At 36.3% G+C, this 20,513-nt stretch overlaps 1 protein-coding gene across 2 annotated transcripts; it reads left to right on the forward strand.

Annotated features, from left to right (window-relative positions):
* Positions 1-3,711: 3,711 nt before the first annotated feature.
* On the forward strand, positions 3,712-19,020 carry LOC117394877 (gamma-soluble NSF attachment protein-like). 2 transcript variants are annotated; one of them, XM_033993554.3, is made up of 12 exons: positions 3,712-3,940; positions 4,969-5,036; positions 5,998-6,082; positions 6,186-6,203; positions 6,302-6,332; positions 6,918-7,027; positions 7,345-7,411; positions 7,636-7,706; positions 7,852-7,930; positions 8,618-8,697; positions 12,229-12,358; positions 16,040-19,020. In XM_033993554.3, exons 1-12 carry the CDS (start codon positions 3,885-3,887, stop codon positions 16,172-16,174), a joined length of 930 nt encoding a protein of 309 aa, XP_033849445.1. In that variant the 5' UTR covers positions 3,712-3,884; the 3' UTR covers positions 16,175-19,020. The 2 variants fall into 2 exon arrangements, with proteins under 2 accessions (XP_033849445.1, XP_033849446.1); XM_033993555.3 differs by lacking the exon at positions 3,712-3,940 and adding an exon at positions 4,378-4,624.
* The last annotated feature ends 1,493 nt before the right edge of the window (positions 19,021-20,513 follow it).

Below are 20,513 nucleotides of genomic sequence, written 5' to 3' on the forward strand. Positions count from 1 at the left end.
CTGTAGAGAGCAGAGATCTGCTGAAGCAGTTATCTGTACTAGTGAATGGTGGCGTGCCATCGGTAGTGTGCAGTGGCCTGCTGTAGAGCGCAGAGATCTGCTGAATGTGGATATTGGTCTTTGAGTGTTAAGGCGGTTTAGATGGAGCCGAAGATAGGGCTGGCTTCGGGCAGAGATGAAGAATGCAAAGATCTGAGGCCATTGCATAACCTGAGGATGATGCGTTGCTCTGAGGCTGCTGTGAAATCTATTGATTTGATCAGGAGCAGTCTGAGTGTATTGTCCATTGCAGGGTAGGAGGGCACCATGACTTAAACGTTGATAATAGGAGGACGTGGTTTCCATATCCGACGTGTCTCACATCGAATGAAATATTAACTTCTGAAGTAAAATTGATCCCTTTGAAAATACATGATTTTCGCCATGAAAGAGGACCTGCTAATATGTATAGAACTGTGGTGTTATACTGCCATCTAGAGGTTATGATTAGAATAAACCCGTTGACTTTAAGAAAGTGATGCAGGGTAGAATATTTGATTATTGTTATTAATAGCCCTCGCGATTGGAATGTTTATCCTAAATGCTCTGATGCTGTATCAAGATTGTATTTTCACAGAGGGAGGTAGATTGGGTTGTGAATGTGTAGAGTCTGCAGACGCTGGTTTGCGAACCGTTGAAAAATGCGGTTAAAGACGACTGAATCAGGGGATGACCGATTGACAAAATGGCAAATCTGCTACTGAGATGGCGGCGGCTTAACAGTACCCTTGTATCTAACAGAGCTCGATAATGTAGAATAAATATTGATCCAGCTCTTGATGGCGATGTGTAACTTAATGTCGCATGACTTGAGTATAACATTGATATCTTTACCGTTGATTATTTATTTGGTAAAAGACCTGAATGTTATTGTTTAAACAGTGTTTCCATTTGGTGGAAACAGATATCTTCTATTATTTGCTTTCGAATGCCTGGAGAGAGTGTGGCTGAATGAGAATCAGATGCAATTACTGATTCTAAATTGTACTTGGGCTGTGCTTGATGAATCCTTGCAGTGTGAAACAGACTGGTGGGATAGACAGCAAGATAGGGGAAAAACTGCCAATAAAACGATAATGATACTGGATCCCACTAATGTATGATTTAATTGTGCCTAGAGCCAGATGGAGAGAGTCTCTGATGCAAATTGCGTAATTGAAATGGCCCAGTAATGATAGCATGTCCTGTTTTGTTTTTTCTTATATAAATTAAGGTTCCAAGGTTGCTGAGTGTAAGTTATTGCGAATGTGCGATGATACATTATGAAAATATCTTTAGTTCAGTAGCAGTGAAACTGGAAGTGTACAAGATGGGACAGCAATCCCCCCCCCCCCGAATTTCGCCCTAAGGCTAACAAGTTGTTAATGGTACAAATCTAGTTTAAAAAAAAAAAAGAAAGAAACATGAAAATAAAATGATACATAAAAATATGTTTCTGGATCATTAAAGAACACAAGCTAATTCAAACGAAATTAAGGTTTATTTTGCATGAATTTGCAGACAAGCTACATATTTCACACTTTAATAGAAGATGACTAGATATACTGATAGTAAACAATACCATCTGGTGGCCAAAAATAGACACTGCATCAATGTCAAGCTCTAAATAAACCAATGACATGTCAGTCTTGAGAATTTAACTTGTGATCTCAATATAACCATATTTATTTTTGTTTCCATGTCTTCAGTGAGCCACAAGAAATATTCAAATTGATCTTTATTGTAATCTTGATAAAATGTACTTGTTAATCTCAATAATTATCTGGTGATAATGTATACATTTTACAATAAATATATTAAAATATATGTTTTACTTTTTTTAAAACTGTATTTTTATATTAATATAAAATATATATTTTATTTTTATTGATATTTACCTATTGTTTGTGCAGTGCAGGACTACAAAGTAAAATAAATGTGTGCATGAACCAATGGTACTGTATTTTATGAAATGCAGCATACTCCAACTGTAGCACAGCATTGTCAGAAACAAAACCAGGACTGAATCCTTTGCAAATCCAAATTATTTTGTTTTACAGGCAATTTGCAGGGGGTAATACATCTTATTTATCATGCAACTCCATTCACTGTGTAGGACTTATGCTCAGTTTTAAAAGAAGCACAAGTCATATCAAACATGTATTTTCATTAAAGAATTATGAAAGAATGTGCCTCTGTGATTCTTCATGGCTGGCTACGGCCCTGTATGTATGTATGTATGTATGTATGTATGTATGTATGGATGAATGGATGGATGGATGGATGTACGAGAGGATGAATGCATAGATAGATAGATAGATAGATAGATAGATAGATAGATAGATAGATAGATAGATAGATTCCAAGCAAAGAGATACTGTCTGTGCACTACAATGCTTAATTTTAACAGAGGTGTCGACCGATATAAGGCAATGTCAATAATTAAGAAACTGTCTCAATTGAATGTTGGTCAGATGCATTCATTTTGTGCAGTTGAACAAACCTTATTTTTCTTGTTGATTTGCTGCGATTTTATTGTTCAATAAAATATATTTTATTGAACAAACATTTTTCAAAACAAAAACCACTACGCGTTTCGACACAGTGTGTCTTTGTTAGGTAGGTAGTTAATTATTATGACTATTCAAGGGACCCGCCCTAGCTTATATACAGAGATGACATAAATGACATGAGTTGTATTACAGTTAATAAACCCCTTTATTAAGTATTTTTGACCTGTATGTGGATTATTAAAGTATTTCATGTTGTACGTGTTAGAGCAATGGATAGATTTACCACAACGATAGTATGGGTTAACCAATTCCCTATTGAAAGTGATGTATACATTAACGGTATTTTTACCACGTCTAAAACAAAATCTCAGCAGTGACAACTGTACCAAGCATACTAAAGCATACCGCATACTGATGATCGCATACTAAAATTTCCAATGTTTCAAAATAATTGTTTTAATATCATTGGCAGTATGGTTAAATTCAGTAATAAAAGTCATTCTATCATCGCTATAGTGTGTCTCTAAGTTGGCGGATCGCAGCAAATCAACAAGAAAAATAAGGTTTGTTCAACTGCACAAAATGAATGCATGTGACTGACATTCAATTGAGTTTTCTTATATTTCTTATAACAGTTGTGTGTGTGTGTGTGTGTGTGTGTGTGTGTGTGTGTGTGTGTGTGTGTGTGTGTGTGTGTGTGTGTGCCGGTATAATAACATGCTTCTTTGAAAACTGCATGACACGTGTGTTTTATGGAATTATTTAATTAGTTGTGACACCTATAAACTTGAGCATTCATCATATATTATTAATGAGTTTATTCTTTTAATAAACAATTTCATTCTGTTATTGGACGAGAAAAGTAATGGCTATTAATGTCATGCATTGTGATGTTATACAGGACTTTCAAAGACCCACGTGCATTAAACACAACATTCATATTTTGGTATTTATATATTCACATATATATTTATATATTCAATCATGACCTAATTTTAATGCTGGTACTTTTTTTTTTAATATTTTTTACTTATCATTTTACCATATTTCAATTAAATGTTTAAGTGATGCTTTGTAAAAGAATACTAAACGCTGCAATTGGTGCACCCCAAACGATAATTCGCAGAGCAAAACATTTAAATGCGTTACAGTACAGTACGTGTTTAACTGCCAACTGATAAACATTGGCTGCGGCGACACGCAATGCAGTACCTCACGGGTACCCGTAGTCACAGCCAGTGACGAAGAGGATAGCTTTCAGACCAAATCCTGATTGCACTAGCTCTTTGAAACCTGATACATTGGGATTGATATCGGAGATTTCCTTATTGTTTATGATATAAAAGCAGAACCATGGCAGCCCAGAAGATAAACGAAGCCAACGAGCACATCGCCAAAGCTGAAAAATAGTAAGCAACGCGACATTTTTTATTGGTTTATTATTTTTTTGTTTACAAATGTATCTTGCGCAGCCTTTGCTGCTGCTTGTTCTTCTGCGCCGTCAGGGGTACGGAGCTATTAAACAGACAAACACTTCCTATTTAAATAACATTTACACGTTTTGCAATGTATAACACTGTTTTATTAATGGTAACTAAGCGTTATATTTAAAAAATTGCTTTTTTGTATTTTAAGGAAAGGGGTTTTCTCTCTTTAATGAGGCTTTGGCAATTGTGGGGGGGACGACGACGGGTCGTGTCATTAATCAGTGTCGAGTTGTGATTGGTTTAGAGATGTAGTCTTTTTACGCACCGGATGGAAAGGATTCTAGGAGTTGTGGTTTTCCTGCTATATATTTTGCTTCTCTATATGAGAAAAAAGACCTACAACTCCCAGAGTACAGTATGACATGACTCAAAGCAGCTGATGTTTTGGGGGATGTAATAACAAAAGGCTTAGTTTTTATTTGTTTTTTGTAAAAGGAAAAGGCGTTGCTGATTGTAATATTACAATCCAGTAATCTATTTAGATATGTTTAATACAACAAGTTAGTTATTTAATAGAGAAAGGCATACGATCAGAGTTAAATATGCGATCAAACTACATGGTTATCTGATCATAAAGGCTTTATGATTACACAGACAGTTGGCCTAGTAAGATTATCGTTACAATTCCTATTCCCTGTAGTGCGTTATATATTTAAGATGTGAAAATAGCGTGTTTACGTTGTTATGGATGTAACGGCTCATTGTTTTATTGCTGAATCTACATGATTTATCGACTTGATTTCATTGATTAAGAATGCATACTTTCCTATTGTATTTATTGTCTTAAAATATTCCATCACTAAATGATCAGTTGATCTTGTTGTGCATCATACTTTTAGCCCATCAGGACAATCGCAAGTATACCTACACCCATGGAAATTATATATAATATTGTATTTGTTTTTTCTATACCTAAATGTTTCCTGAACACCTTTTTTCTTCAACCACAGCTTAAAAACCAGTTTCATGAAGTGGAAACCCGACTATGACAGTGCAGCTTCAGAGTATGCAAAAGCAGGTCAGAAAACCTGAAAAATTGATTTTGTGAAAAATTGCACATCGTGTTTTTGTTACCTAGACATATTAGCATATTATTATATTATTATGAGTTCATGTGCAAGTGTTTCCCTAGCACTAGGAGGACTGTTTTGAACCAGAATATTGTAGATACTGGTCCTTAATCAATATTCTGTTAATCTTGGCCAAAACTCCAGTAGACGTTTCTACTTCTTTTGTACTTTGTAAGTAGCCATTCTGGTGCTGTATCGTTATTTGGGCTGTAGTTTTTGTTTACTTATTTTTTTCTGCCATGATCACAGAATGACCCTGGACACCCGCATCTAAAATGATTCCCATTCTACAAGCATATTTAAAAAAAAAAAAGTTAAATGTATAGTATACCATACGAAAATCATGTTAAAACTGCATCATTAGAGTACAAATTGGTAAACTTTTATAAGACAGTAGATTCTCTTCTTTCTTCTAAGTAGACATTAGGTATGTTATCTAGATTTGGGTAAAACATATAAATATATGGAAAAGGAGTTCTAAAGAACGTTTGATCATGCAGATCTTGTATGAGACCTATTTTCACCTGCTTGCTCTTGCTTACTCATTTTTTGTATATTTAAAATGTACGATTCCTCTACCATAATATATTAACCATAATAATGATACAGATGACTGTCTTTCAGACAGCGTCTTTACAACATGTGTCCCTGATTTATCAATAAAGTTCAATTACAAGTGAGGTCTAGTAGAAGTTAACCCTTTCAGTGCCACATTGTTTTTAACTTCTGGACATATTTCCATTTTACTTCATGTTTACAGTCTTCTGTGACACACCTCTAGATTATGCTACCGGGTGGTGACAACTATAGATTCATCTGAAGCTGTTGTGACTGAACAAAGAAGCATAACAAGCTGTCAAATGGTGTTTTTTTTTTTTAAATATGACTCTTTTTTTGTCTTTTAAATAGCTGTTGCTTTTAAAAATGCAAAACAATTAGATCAAGCAAAAGAAGCCTACCTGAATGAAGCCCAGGCACATACAGATAACAGAGCGTATCCTTTAAATACAAATTCCCAAAATGTTTTAGTTGTATTAAACTTCATTGACTATTCTGTATATTGTATTTTTTGCTGTTTTCCTTAACATTTTTTCCAGTCTTTTCCATGCTGCAAAGTAAGTATTACAATGTTGTTTTTTTCTGAAATTACTGTATATTGTATGAAAGGTTATCCCCTTTTAACTCATATTTGTACTTTTTTTTTTTTTCTCAGAGCAATTGAACAAGCAGGCATGATGTTAAAGGTTGGTGCTTTTGAATTAATGCTTGAAATAGATAATTATAGCTTAGGTCAACCAGGGTGTCCTCGGCTCACCGTGCACCAGCGACCCCTGTAGTCTGGCCGGGCGCCTGCGGGCTTACCTGTAAGCTGCCCAGGGCTGCTTTGTCCTCCAACACTGTAGCTCTTGGGTGGCTGCATGGTGAGTCTGCAGTGTGAAAAGAAGCGGTCGGCTGATGGCACACGCTTTGGAGGACAGCGTGTGTTCGTCTTCGCCGCTCCCGAGCCAACACGGGGGTGGTAGCGGTGAGCTGAGCCTAAAAATAATTGGATATTCTAAATTGGGAGAAAATACAAAAAATAATTTGTGACTACTAAATTTTAAAAAAGAGGAAGCGAGACTGGGGATAGTTGACCTCATTGCACTTCATGGGTTCTGGCAGACACTTCCCAGGCTGGGCCCTTGCCTCCAGGCTTCAGTGGCTTGGTAACATCCAATTGTTTTCTGAGATAAATCACATGTGTTGAAATTATTTAGTAAAACATACATTTTGCATTGCTAGCTATTTACTCTAAACCAAGATCAAGCTGCGTAATCTGTTCCTTGCAGGAGATGCAACGAATGCCTGAAGCAATTCAGTATATTGAGAAAGCAAGCATGATGTATGTGGAGAATGGTACACCAGACACTGCTGCAATGGCATTGGATCGGGCTGGCAAGTAAGTCAGAATGTAATTGTGTGACATACAGTATTCGGTTCTTACTGTGTTTGGAAGTCATTCAACATTTTCATGGTTTTATGAGGCATTTGCTTAACACAATCTAACCAGAGGTCATAATTTAGTAATGTTAGCAGCTTGGTAGAATATCTGGCACACAACTTGAACACTTACTTAGTGTGTAAGTAACAACTTTTGGAAAAGTAAAATACATACAAACCTGTTTGTGTTGTTGATCTTATACTAGGTGCATCTAATATTCATCAGAAACTGTTTATTGGAAACACTACCCTTTACCAAGTATTTTTCTATTTCAGATTGATAGAGCCTATAAACCTGGAAAAGGCAGTGGAACTTTATCAAAAGGCAGCGTCCGTGTTTGAAGTGAGTTTACCAATACGTTTAACACACTTACTCACAAGCTTGCTAATTCATGGTTAACCTACAGCTTTAAACTTCTGCCAAACAAAAAGGAGAAATGCGTGTATAGAGTGTCAGAAGTTCCCATACTGTACCGGTTTACATTCTTTGTGAAAAATAAAGATATAAAGGCTTTGGTCATCGTTATTTAAGACAATTTCAGAACTGATCTGTTGTATTTTCTTTAGAATGAAGATCGTTTACGGCAGGCGGTGGAACTATTGGGAAAAGCCTCCCGACTGCTGGTCAGGGCTCGCAGGTAGAGCTTCCTTAAATTATCCAAAGAACTTCTGTCTAAACTTTTTTTTATTTTTTTTGGAGGTAGTCCCTATACTGTAATACTTAAGTTCTTTATTTCCATAAATGCATTTCCTGGTAACTGACAGCTTTTCTTCTGTTTACAGATTTGATGAAGCCGCTGCATCCATACAGAAAGAGAAGAACATATATAAAGACATAGAAAATTATCCTACATGCTTTAAGGTAAAATAAAATAAAAACTGCTGCAGATTATAAAATAGCTTGACAATGTTTAAATGACCTGTAACCCTTTTAACATTAATGGGTGGTTTTGCAGACTCTGATTAGCACTAATCCTGGACTACCTAATGTTATCTTAAGAAACATGGTCCAAGACTAGTGTTAATCAGGGTCTGTGAAACCAGGTGTAAGAGGATAATTCAGTTAACACTTTGTTGGACAAAAAAAAAAAAATTCAGAGCAAATGAGTAGCAGTTTTGATTTGACCAACACTTCACAAACAACAAATAAAAATGGATCCACTTGTGTTTATTTCCTTGCTAAAAGTTAATGCAGTAGGTCCTTAGTAAACGACCTGCATAAAGAATTATATTATTGATAACAAAATACATAGTTTAATTTCCAATGCTGAAAGTCAAAATATTTGATTGAAGAGATTAAAATATAGGACTTCTGTTTTGCAATAAACGTGTTTTTTTTTTTTTTTTTAAATGAAAAGAGAAACACCTTTTAAAGTTACAAAACTGTAAATAAACAATGCAAGGATACCCGACAGCCTGATTATTACATTCCTCAGATATTGTCAAGCATTGGAACTTTAATGGATGTTTTTCTCCATTTTGAAAACCTTTTTTTAAATAGCATGTGAAGCTGCTTGATTTTATTACCCATTGTATTTTCCTTTCGTAGAAAACAATTGCACAAGTGCTTGTTCACCTTCACAGAAATGATTTCGTTGCTGCAGACAGATGTGTCAGAGAAAGCTACAGGTAAGTGCTTCTTGTACTCTGCAGCAAATTAATATTTCTGGAGACATGGGTAAAGGGAAGGTATTCGTCCAGTTATAAAACCTTTGATGCACAACCTTTGATGCATCTTTGTAGGGTGTCACCTTATATTGCATGGTTTGAACACCTGATTGGCTGTATTATTTAAGGCTAGTATATCTTGCGTGGCAGAGTAGGGGGAGGAAAGATGTAGTCCTGGAAGGTAATGGGACTACATCCCCCAGAATGCCATGGGGTTGCTAGTAAGCCAGAAGTGGAATCACCTAGCACTAATTTAGTGAGGAACACCTGCCTCTAGTTCAGTAGTTCCCAAGCTGTGGTCCGTGAGTAAACTCCAAGTGGTCTGCAAACAACTTGGTTACACAGAAACCCATTTCTACACAATCACACATTGTGGTACTACTAAGCAACAGAACAAACAGCTTGAACCTTGTGATATATATTACGATATGTATGTAGTCTGCATTTTCCCCTTTATCCATTTTCTTTTATTGCGGGTGTGTTTAAAAATGTGTGTGTGTGTGTGTGTGTGTATAATATATATATATATATATATATATATATATATATACACACACAGACGTGCTCAAATTTGTTGGTACCCCTCCACAAAAAACGAAGAATGCACAGTTTTCTCTGAAATAACTTGAAACTGACAAAAGTAATTGGCATCCACCATTGTTTATTCCATATTTAATAGAAATCAGACTTTGATTTTGATTTTTTATTCAACATAATATTGTAAATAATAAAACAAATGAAAATGGCATGGACAAAAATGATGGGACCGCTAACCTAATATTTTGTTGCACAACCTTTAGAGGCAATCACTGCAATCAAATGTTTTCTGTAGCTCTCAATGAGACTTCTGCACCTGTTATCAGGTAGTTTGGCCCACTCTTCCTGAGCTAACTGCTCCAGCTGTCTCAGGTTTGATGGGTGCCTTCTCCAGACTGCAAGTTTCAGCTCTTTCCATAGATGTTCGATAGGATTCAGATCAGGACTCATAGAAGGCCACTTCAGAATAGTCCAATGTTTTGTTCTTATCCATTCTTGGGTGCTTTTAGCTGTGTGTTTTGGGTCATTATCCTGTTGGAGGACCCATGACCTGCGACTGAGACAGAGCTTTCTGACACTGGGCAGTACGTTTCGCTCCAGAATGCCTTGATAGTCTTGAGATTTCATTGTGCCCTGCACAGATTCAAGGCACCCTGTGCCAGGCGCAGCAAAGCAGCCCTAAAACATAACCGAGCCTCCTCCATGTTTCACTGTAGGTATAGTGTCCTTTTCTTTGAAAGCTTCATTTTTTCGTCTGTGAACATAGAGCTGATGTGACTTGCCAAAAAGCTCCAGTCCATCAGTCCAAAGGACATTCTCCCAGAAGGATTGTGGCTTGTCAATATGCATTTTAGCAAATTCCAGTCTGGCTTTTTTATGTTTTTCTTTCAAAAGTGGAGTCCTCTTGGGTCTTCTTCCATGGAGCCCACTTTCACTCAAAAAGCGACGGATGGTGCGATCAGAAACTGACGTACCTTCACCTTGGAGTTCAGCTTGTATCTCTTTGGCAGTTATCCTTGGTTCTTTTTCTACCATTCGCACTATCCTTCTGTTCAATCTGGGGTCGATTTTCCTCTTGCGGCCGCACCCAGGGAGGTTGGCTACAGTTCCATGGACCTTGAACTTCTTAATAATATTTGCAACTGTTGTCACAGGAACATCAAGCTGCTTGGAGATGGTCTTGTAGCCTTTACCTTTACCATGCTTGTCTATTATTTTCTTTCTGATCTCCTCAGACAACTCTCTCCTTTGCTTTCTCTGGTCCATGTTCAGTGTGGTGCACACAATGATACCAAACAGCACAGTGACTACTTTTCTCCATTTAAATAGGCTGAATAACTGATTACAAGATTGGAGACATGTGTGATACTAATTAAAGAAACGAATTAGTTTGAAATATCACTATAATCCAGTTATTTATTATCTTTTCTAAGGGGTACCAACAAATGTGTCCAGGCCATTTTAGAATATCTTTGTAGAATAAGCAATAATACATCTCTTTTCACCGCTTCTTTGCTTTATTCTATGACATACCAAAGGCATGCAAGTATACATGATAAAATAGCTTTTAATTTCATCACTTTTCAGGAGGAATGAAGCATTATTTCAATGAGCTGTAAGGGTACCAACAAATTTGAGCATGTCTGTATATATAATTACAGCTCCCTTTTGGTGCAATACCAAGCATTGCCTTCAAAGCTGCCATTAACTGAAACAGCTTTCTAATGTGAAACAAACACTAACTAAATAACTTGCACATTTGTCTTGTCAAAATTACAGACTTTTAGACGGCATTTAAAAAAAAAAAAAAAAAAAAATTCATCTAGCATTCACGTAAATGCACATGTTAATAATTTGAGCTAATTCCACTGCTTGTGTTCACTGTTCAGGAGGAAAAAAAACTAATCTGGCTGTCCCAGCCTTTTCGCTGCGCATAAAACTAGCGCACTGCATTGAATATTCCTAAATTGGTTGGAATGACTAAATAAAAAAATTTAAAAAACATAGTTTTAGTACTTTTTCATTTTCAGCAGTATAAAATATGTGCTACAGTGTTGCCAGGGATATAGGAATATACCTATTATTTCCATATGTTTTTGGAGAGGTTAGCTGCATATAGTAACAATGGTTAATGAGAAACCAAATCAAGGCTATATTTTTAGCTTGACTTGTGAATTGTACTGTAGTGTAAATGATCGATTTCAGCTCCACGTTATATGGGTTTATTCAGCCAAGTTTAATATCTCGCAAGACTATATGCCAAAAGGAAATTCTCTTAACACTGCTTCTGGAAATAATGTGTACAGTCTGTTCTTGACAGTGTCATATTTAACCAAAATGCCATAAATCCAATCGACTGTGCGCCACCAGTCCCGTTTAATTTATGCATCACAGCCCACCAGTAGTGGTAAGTAACATCCTGTACACTCTCCAGTCATTTCATTTTTCAAATTGCTTCCCATCCACTCCGGTGTTTTGTGTATGTACATCGAGCAGCGTTGGTGAATAATAAGTTGCGTTAGAAATGGATACATTAATTTGCTACACAAGGTAACGGTTGCGGGGACCAGCACTGGCATTTACATTTACTGGATCCGAGGACGACACAATCCCCATTGCATTATTTGTCAGGAGGTTTTGTCGAACAAAACAATTTAAACAAAAGAAACAGGAACTTTCAGTCCTCAAAATGACAACATTCCTGGCTGACCAGGAATCTCATTAAGTTTGGCAAAAAATAATAATGATCAAACCTAACCTACCTCCTCCATTCCAACGAAATCTGAATATTATTCAGGTGACAAGTCCTGTCGCTGGAATACACTTTTGATTTGAATTAGATGACATGACCAGATGAGTTGGTGGATGGGATTTTGTGGATTTTTGTACTGTTTCACTGTAAAAGAAGCTCCACCTATACGTTTTCTATTAAATATTGTTATTTTTCCTTTACAGTATCCCAGGGTTCAACAGCAGTGAAGACTGTGGCGCGATGGAGAAGCTTTTAGAAGGTTACGATCAGCAAGACGAGGACCAAGTATATTCCGTGTGTAACTCTCCTCTAGTCAAATACATGGACAATGATGTAAGTTTGGGAATTGCAAAGCTGCTATAAAGTTGCAGTAGAAGGTTTTAATTTTTTTTAGGGGTAGTGGGGGTGGGGCGTTTTTCTCAGCAGTCTAGTCATAGATTTTGAATGCTGGTTTTTTAAAAAACTGGAGATAGCCTGGTCCAGAACATGTTAAAGTGCCTACTGTTAAATGAAATGATTCAGCTTGTCAGTTTATCCATAACCAATGTTCTCTTCCAAGCAATTACAGTAGAACCTGTCGTATCTGATCCTGTAATATACGATGTCGTCTATTAACCGATGTACCTCTGGCATGTTTCATTTACACATGCTGCTACCAACTGAATGGTATAGACGGAAACTGATCGATGCACATTTTATTATGGGTCTACAACAGTAAATTTAGCTCTAGCAGGACAGAATTAATTCAGTTGCAGATACAAAAAAAAAAAAAAGACGATGAATTTGGGAATCCAGTTTCACTTTTTACATGCTGTTTCTTCACTTAAAACAAACTGCCCAGTTTTTTATTGAACATGTTTAAAGAAAATAAGAAATCAAGGGGTTAATATAATTCCTGAATGGTTAAAAAGCTGAAACAAGATTTTTTTCACCAACCTCCAAAACCAGTCTGTGCTGTTTTGTTGTTCCTGTTTGAATTGCGTAGACTATTTAAATTTTAATGCTTAAAGAATATGCATAGTCATTTTGCTGCATAGTTTGAGTTCCCATGTTATCAAGCTTCATGTACTTCTTTGGTTCCCAACGTCTTAATGGTTAATTGTGAATATACTGCATGGGGTAGCTAGAGAATGGTTCATAGAAATGTCGGGAAAGCTGTCTGAGAATTGCCAGGAGCACATGACCATTAGTCCTGGTTTCAATTATTAAAAAAATAAAATAAAATAAAAAAAATAGGAAATAAATGTACTGTTGAATCCGCTCACTTGCAATGCATGTCTGTGACTGGTTAATAAATGACTGGATTCGTGATTCTTAGGATTTCTCTGCGCCGTCTTAGTACCCCTCAACCTAACCTACCAATTTACCTATCAACTGAATTTTTGGAAGGTAAATCTATATAATGAACACAATATTCTGTGTTTGGAGAGAGTCTCGATGCTTTTATATTGCTATATCCAGGCGATAAATAAGGAATACAATATTATCGTTTCTTTATTTACATTAGAGAAGTATTGGTACAGTTTTTAAATGTATATATAATAGATCGAGAGTAGCAACTTCCCAGACTACAGTATTATTAAGGCAGGATTAAATGGTTGTTGGCTTTTTTCCAGGTGGAAAATAAGGAAAGGGAAAATTATTGTAAGGTCAAGTTTTTGTACAGTACAAAGTAACATTACAATTAAAATTTAAGTGTGCAGTTAATGCATATCCCATAAGTTTGCATTAAAGCATGTACAGTATTTATTGAAATAACTCATGACTTCAAGGTAATGTTACATTTTACTCCCCCCGAAATACAGACGTGCTCAAATTTGTTGGTACCCTTACAGCTCATTTAAATAATTATTATTATTATTATTTATTTCTTAGCAGACGCCCTTATCCAGGGCGACTTACAATTGTTACAAGATATCACATTATACATTATTTCACATTATACAGATATCATATTATTTTACATACAATTACCCATTTATACAGTTGGGTTTGTACTGGAGCAATCTAGGTAAAGTACCTTGCTCAAGGGTACAACAGCAGTGTCCACCACTGGGGATTGAACCCACAACCCTCCGGTCAAGAGTCCAGAGCCCTAACCACTACTCTACACTGCTGCCCTAATGCTTCATTCCTCCTGAAAAGTGATGAAATTAAAAGCTATTTTATCATGTATACTTGCATGCCTTTTGGTATGTCATAGAATAAAGCAAAGAAGCTGTGAAAAGAGATGAATTATTGCTTATTCTACAAAGATATTCTAAAATGGCCTGGACACATTTGTTGGTACCCCTTAGAAAAGATAATAAATAATTGGATTATAGTGATATTTCAAACTAACTAACTTAGTTTCTTTAATTAGTATCACACATGTCTCCAATCTTGTAATCAGTCATTCAGCCTATTTAAATGGAGAAAAGTAGTCACTGTGCTATTTGGTATCATTGTGAGCACCATACTGAACATGGACCAGAGAAAGCAAAGGAGAGAGTTGTCTGAGGAGATCAGAAAGAAAATAGACAAGCATGGTAAAGGTAAAGGCTACAAGACCATCTCCAAGCTGCTTGATGTTCCTGTGACAACAGTTGCAAATATTATTAAGAAGTTTAAGGTCCATGGAACTGTAGCCAACCTCCCTGGGCGCAGCCGCAAGAGGAAAATTGACCCCAGATTGAACAGAAGGATAGTGCGAATGGTAGAAAAAGAACCAAGGATAACTGCCAAAGAGATACAAGCTGAACTCCAAGGTGAAGGTACGTCAGTTTCTGATCGCACCATCCGTCGCTTTTTGAGCGAAAGTGGGCTCCATGGAAGAAGACCCAGGAGGACTCCATTTTTGAAAGAAAAACATAAAAAAGCCAGACTGGAATTTGCTAAAATGCATATTGACAAGCCACAATCCTTCTGGGAGAATGTCCTTTGGACAGATGAGTCAAAACTGGAGCTTTTTGGTAAGTCACATCAGCTCTATGTTCACAGACGAAAAAATTAAGCTTTCAAAGAAAAGGGCACCATACCTACAGTGAAACATGGAGGAGGCTCGGTTATGTTTTGGGGCTGCTTTGCTGCGCCTGGCACAGGGTGCCTTGAATCTGTGCAGGGCACAATGAAATCTCAAGACTATCAAGGCATTCTGGAGCGAAACGTACTGCCCAGTGTCAGAAAGCTCTGTCTCAGTTGCAGGTCATGGGTCCTCCAACAGGATAATGACTCAAAACACACAGCTAAAAGCACCCAAGAATGGATAAGAACAAAACATTGGGCTATTCTGAAGTGGCCTTCTATGAGTCCTGATCTGAATCCTATCGAACATCTATGGAAAGAGCTGAAACTTGCAGTCTGGAGAAGGCACCCATCAAATCTGAGACAGCTGGAGGAGTTTGCTCAGGAAGAGTGGGCCAAACTACCTGTTAACAGGTGCAGAAGTCTCATTGAGAGCTACAGAAAACGCTTGATTGCAGTGATTGCCTATAAAGGTTGTGCAACAAAATATTAGGTTAGAGGTCCCATCATTTTTGTCCATGCCATTTTCATTTGTTTTATTATTTACAATGTTATGTTGAATAAAAAATGAAAAGCAAAGTCTGATTTCTATTAAATATGGAATAAACAATGGTGGATGCCAATTACTTTTGTCAGTTTCAAGTTATTTCAGAGAAAATTGTGCATTCTTCGTTTTTTGTGGAGGGGTACCAACAAATTTGAGCACGTCTGTACATTTTACTAACACAGTCTAAATCACTCAATGACCCAAAACCTTATCTGGAACGCTGCATGCAGTACTGTACTTTGGTGTCTTAGATGCACTGTTGTACAGGACATTATTAACTTATAAAGCAACTACAATGTAGTATGATGACTATCTCTGAGATACGATATTTTCAGGTATCCAATGGACCCCTGGAACCAATTAAATCAGGTTCGACAGGTTCTACTGCACAGTTGCATTGAAAAGTGAGGTCTGTATCTTGTTGCACAAGGATTGTAACCAAACCTCAACCTATGTTCTTGCAGTATGCCAAATTGGCTCTGAGTTTAAAGGTCCCAGGAGGGGGCACCAAGAAGAAATCTCCTGAAACTCCCAAGAACGGAGATGGAGGCTCAAGGGTGGAGCAGGACGATGATGAGTACTCTGGGGGACTCTGCTAATCCTGGACATGCCCTAATCTTTCAGATACTACCTTACATTAAGACATTTGCAGACCAGCAACAGTGCCAGGTATTGACAGAACCTTGACGGGTACAACAGATATATACCGCCACACGTTGAAATATTGTATTTCAGAACATATAAGCCTTTTTTGCTGTTCCATGAAAGCATGATCAGATATTATATTACAGCAAACAGTGCTTGCCCATTGTGGTTGAATAAAGGCATATACACACCCTTATTAAACAAATATATTGGGTACCACTTTTCTTTTGAAGTGTGATAGCAATGCTATATCTGAAAAGAATGCTTAACACCATAATATTAAAAACTGGCTACATACAGCACTTGGTTGAGACCTATTTAAAGCATTTTACTGTTGAATTCCCCTTTGCGCCAGGAAGCTCTCGAATTTAAGATGCAGCCCAAATTTGCCACCCTCAAAAAAAAAAAAAAAAAAAAAACACGAATTGGTTTAAAAAGTATCTTAAATTAAAAAAATACGATAATTAGCCCATGGATATCTAACTAGTTGGAAATAACCATGGAACTTGTGTTTCCTGGTAGCACTTGTACACTTGCTATTTATTCTATCTCTGTCGAGAACATAGCATTCCAGTTTTTGCAATACAGAGCCAAGAAAAATAGTTAACAGATTAGTGGCCAGCCATCAGTATTAAGTACTAAATGAATTAATTTGATATTTTGGAAATATGTATCAAGTGTAATAAAGTGTGCATTACAAAATGTACAAGTGGGTAAGAAAAACTAGTTGCGAGTTGTAATGTGTTAAATTGCTTTCCTCTGAACTAAAATAAGGTAACATAAACATTCACAAGATACCCAATAATAAAGGTGTTTTTTGGTCTATGTGCCAAACCAGGTATACCGAGACAAATTGGGTACACGTACGTGCATCACAGCGTGTTATTAAAATAGCATCCAAAAGGTACTTTTTTTTTTTTTTTATTATGTTTGTTGTATGAAGCACTTCGTGGGTCTGTGAAATGCATATATTAAATTATTTTTGTAATTGATTGCATTTGTAGACGCTAAAGGATTACTTTCCAAAAACAAGGGCACAAAGGTCATTGCAATTGTCATTGTGCACATATACACCATTAGGTGCTTTGTTAATGCTCAAGGAAGCAGGCAGGGTCTTCCATACACCTCCAACTGCGCTGGGAGGTGCAGGCTACTGTTGAGACCTATTTCGTCAGGTTTGGCAGATGGGTCAAAAACAGTTAAGTAAACACATTTCAATTGACTGTTAGCAAGTCTAAATTACTGTCATGTAGCCCAGTGGTGCGAGAAACAGTATAAATTGTATGTGTACGGTGTCTGTAATTACCCTTGTATTTATTGTTTTGAAGCAGCTATCTCCAGATGTTTCTTGCCTAGGTTAATAGAATGTCAAACGTGCAAACCAGTCATTACACAGTAATTATTAGTATGTGTAAATAAACAGAATGCACAGTACATTTGAAAGTATATTTAATCCATTATATTCAAGGTGTGGATTCCACCAGTTTAGTCAGGTAAGGAGGCAGTTGAGGTCCAGTATATCTCCCTTTAGACTTTGACTCTTGTTTGCCTACCTTGGTAAAGTATCTGGCTAAAAAAAAAAAAAACTGTCAATAGAACAGATATGAACATCTCCTTCAATAGGTGTGATTGTTATTTTCTTTAAAGAATTGTTACAGTATATCAAAATGCTTAGATTGAGAGACCCTCTCTCCTGATACTATGTTAATTTTATGTGAACCTCTATGGAAGTAACAGCCTACCACCCAACCAGAGGTTGTGTAGTAAAATAATTACTATTTGAATGCCCGTATCTAAGGCAGAAACATACACAGTTAGTATGTTGCTGCTGTTTGTGTGGTTTATTCTATTGTTACAATTAAAAAAAAAAAAATTTAAAAAAGTTTAGTCAAATTATAGATTTTTCTTTTTTACTGAATCGCTTTGTAATGTGAATAAGGGATGGGGTTATCATGACACAGTTCTGTAGGTTAATAAGAAGCACAAAGCTGCACATTGTTCCTCATATTGCCCATAAGAACATTTAGTATAATTACTAACTATTTCATATGCAAATGCTGTATATATTCAGACACAAATACATAAACAAAATATGTACAGCAGTTCTTTCAAAATTTTAAAATAAGGTTCCATATCTGAATCTGGTTAACCCAAATGGCCACTGTGGACAATTTAGAAATGTGTGCTGTGAAAACTGAAACAAGAAGTGTCATCTTTTTTTTTTTTTTTCTTGATTAATGGGATGTTACTGTTGTCTGGTTAATTCTTCTGATAGCATAAGCACAGCACAAAGTATAATTGTCCTGTGATTAAATCCTGACACAGTTCCAAAATCATTTATGTAATCATTGTACGTGGTGGTTTATTTTTATGTTCGTATTTGTTCATATTATTTATAAAAATGTTTATATAAACTTCCAACATAAGGATATAATCATTAATACATGCAAGTTCTGATGTTTGTAAAATCCTTAAATAAGGAAATTACACTTGTGTTTAAATAGACTATCAGTTAAAAACTTCTAAGAAAGTGATGCTTGTTTACTTCGCTTCAGTCCCTCAGTGCAAGTAACATGTAAACCAACTTCAATTGACTAGTATGTATTTGTATTGTATTTTTATTTGCAGCCAAAGAATATACAAGTGGTGCAATAGTGTTAAGTTACTTTTTCCTATTGTTTGTTGAGTATAATAAAGTGTGCATTACAAAATGTACAAGTGTGTAAGAAAAACTAGTTGCGAGTTGTAATGTGTTAAATTGCTTTCCTCTGAACTAAAATAAAGTAAAATGTAAATGTGACTCCTGCTGCATATGCTCGCAGTGATCTGGTGTTTATTTTTAACAAAGCACATTTCTTTAGATTTGTAAATGATAGAAAATCAAATGTCTCCAAGTTGTTTTAGAAATGTGAAATGTAAAAACATAAATTATCCAAAAATGCAAAACACAGAACAGCAGTATTTGATTAATGACTCCACAACATTGAAAAAGAACAAGTCGCAATCCCAGTCGATATTTGTGTGTGTGTGTGTGTGTGTAAACGCAGCTGTCCTAAAAGTGGCCTGGCTCCAGAGGGAGCTCTGCTAAGTCTTTGGTCTGTTTTTTGGTCTACAGTGAACGCAGCGGTCACTGAGACGACTCACGTTTGCCGGGTACACTCATCGGCAACACCCTCGTTGTCAGCATCAAACAAGCACAGCAAAAGAAAGTTGCGATTGGTACTGACATCAGAACCAAAAAATATATTTGACAGAAGGAGGAGAGACGGCAGATTCCAAAATACAAACAGACTTGTATATTTGTGCTATAATGTGAAAAGACATCTAATATTTCACATGGGATAAATGTGAAACAAGTCTAGTTGCCACGACACTGTCAGAAATAACTTTTTCACACATATCTTCAAATGTAACCTGCACTGTAGTTTGTGCTATATGCAGGTCTAATACAGTGGCGTCATTTCACGTCAACATTGAACATTCGCTGTCCCAATAGCATGAAAAAAACAGGCAGTAATTGGGCCTTCTTACAAGGAGATAGCGTGCTGCGCTTTGTCAACATCGTTCTTATTCTTATAATAAATTATACAAAATGTGCAATTCAAGTATTTTTAAAGCACGGCACTGGTTTATAACAAACTCGAAATGTTGTTCCACTACGTCTCATTTTACAGTAATAAAGTGTGTAGCGTTACGGTCGTCTTTTCACTAAAACATTTGTGTTTGTGTAGTGGATGAAGGCAGTTTAACGCTAACTGAATTGCTCTGTTGCCAGCTTTTGATATCCCAGTTAAGTAAACATTTGAGTTACATACTGCTACATTAAACAAACAGCGGTACAACATATATATATATATATTTTTTTTATCGTTTTACAGTAGCACCTAGGGATATTAGATACTCTCAGATAACTGGAAAAAAAATGTCATGCATGTGCTTTACAAAAAGAGCCAGGGGTAAGAACGCAGTTTATTTTAGCGAGTCCATACACCTCACCAGATTTGATACATGCTTACTTACAACCTCGAGTATATATTATTGGTTTCATGTCTTAGCAAAAAGTCAAACGGTAAAAGAAACATTTGTAAACTTGCTAAGTTTTATTATAGTGTTTGGGTCTTTTTAATTTTTGTGTAAATGTAACATGGTATCACAAATAAGATAATAAAACGAGCACTTTAATAATTTTGACACCGTGGACTGGCACGACATTTTGCATGGATGGTCTGTAGGTTAAATGTCTCTTGACGTGGCCCAATTCATTCCAGTCAGATGTGCAGTTTTTGAGATTTT

Source organism: Acipenser ruthenus, chromosome 3, assembly GCF_902713425.1.
Source record: "Acipenser ruthenus chromosome 3, fAciRut3.2 maternal haplotype, whole genome shotgun sequence".
Classification (NCBI taxonomy): Eukaryota; Metazoa; Chordata; class Actinopteri; order Acipenseriformes; family Acipenseridae; genus Acipenser; species Acipenser ruthenus.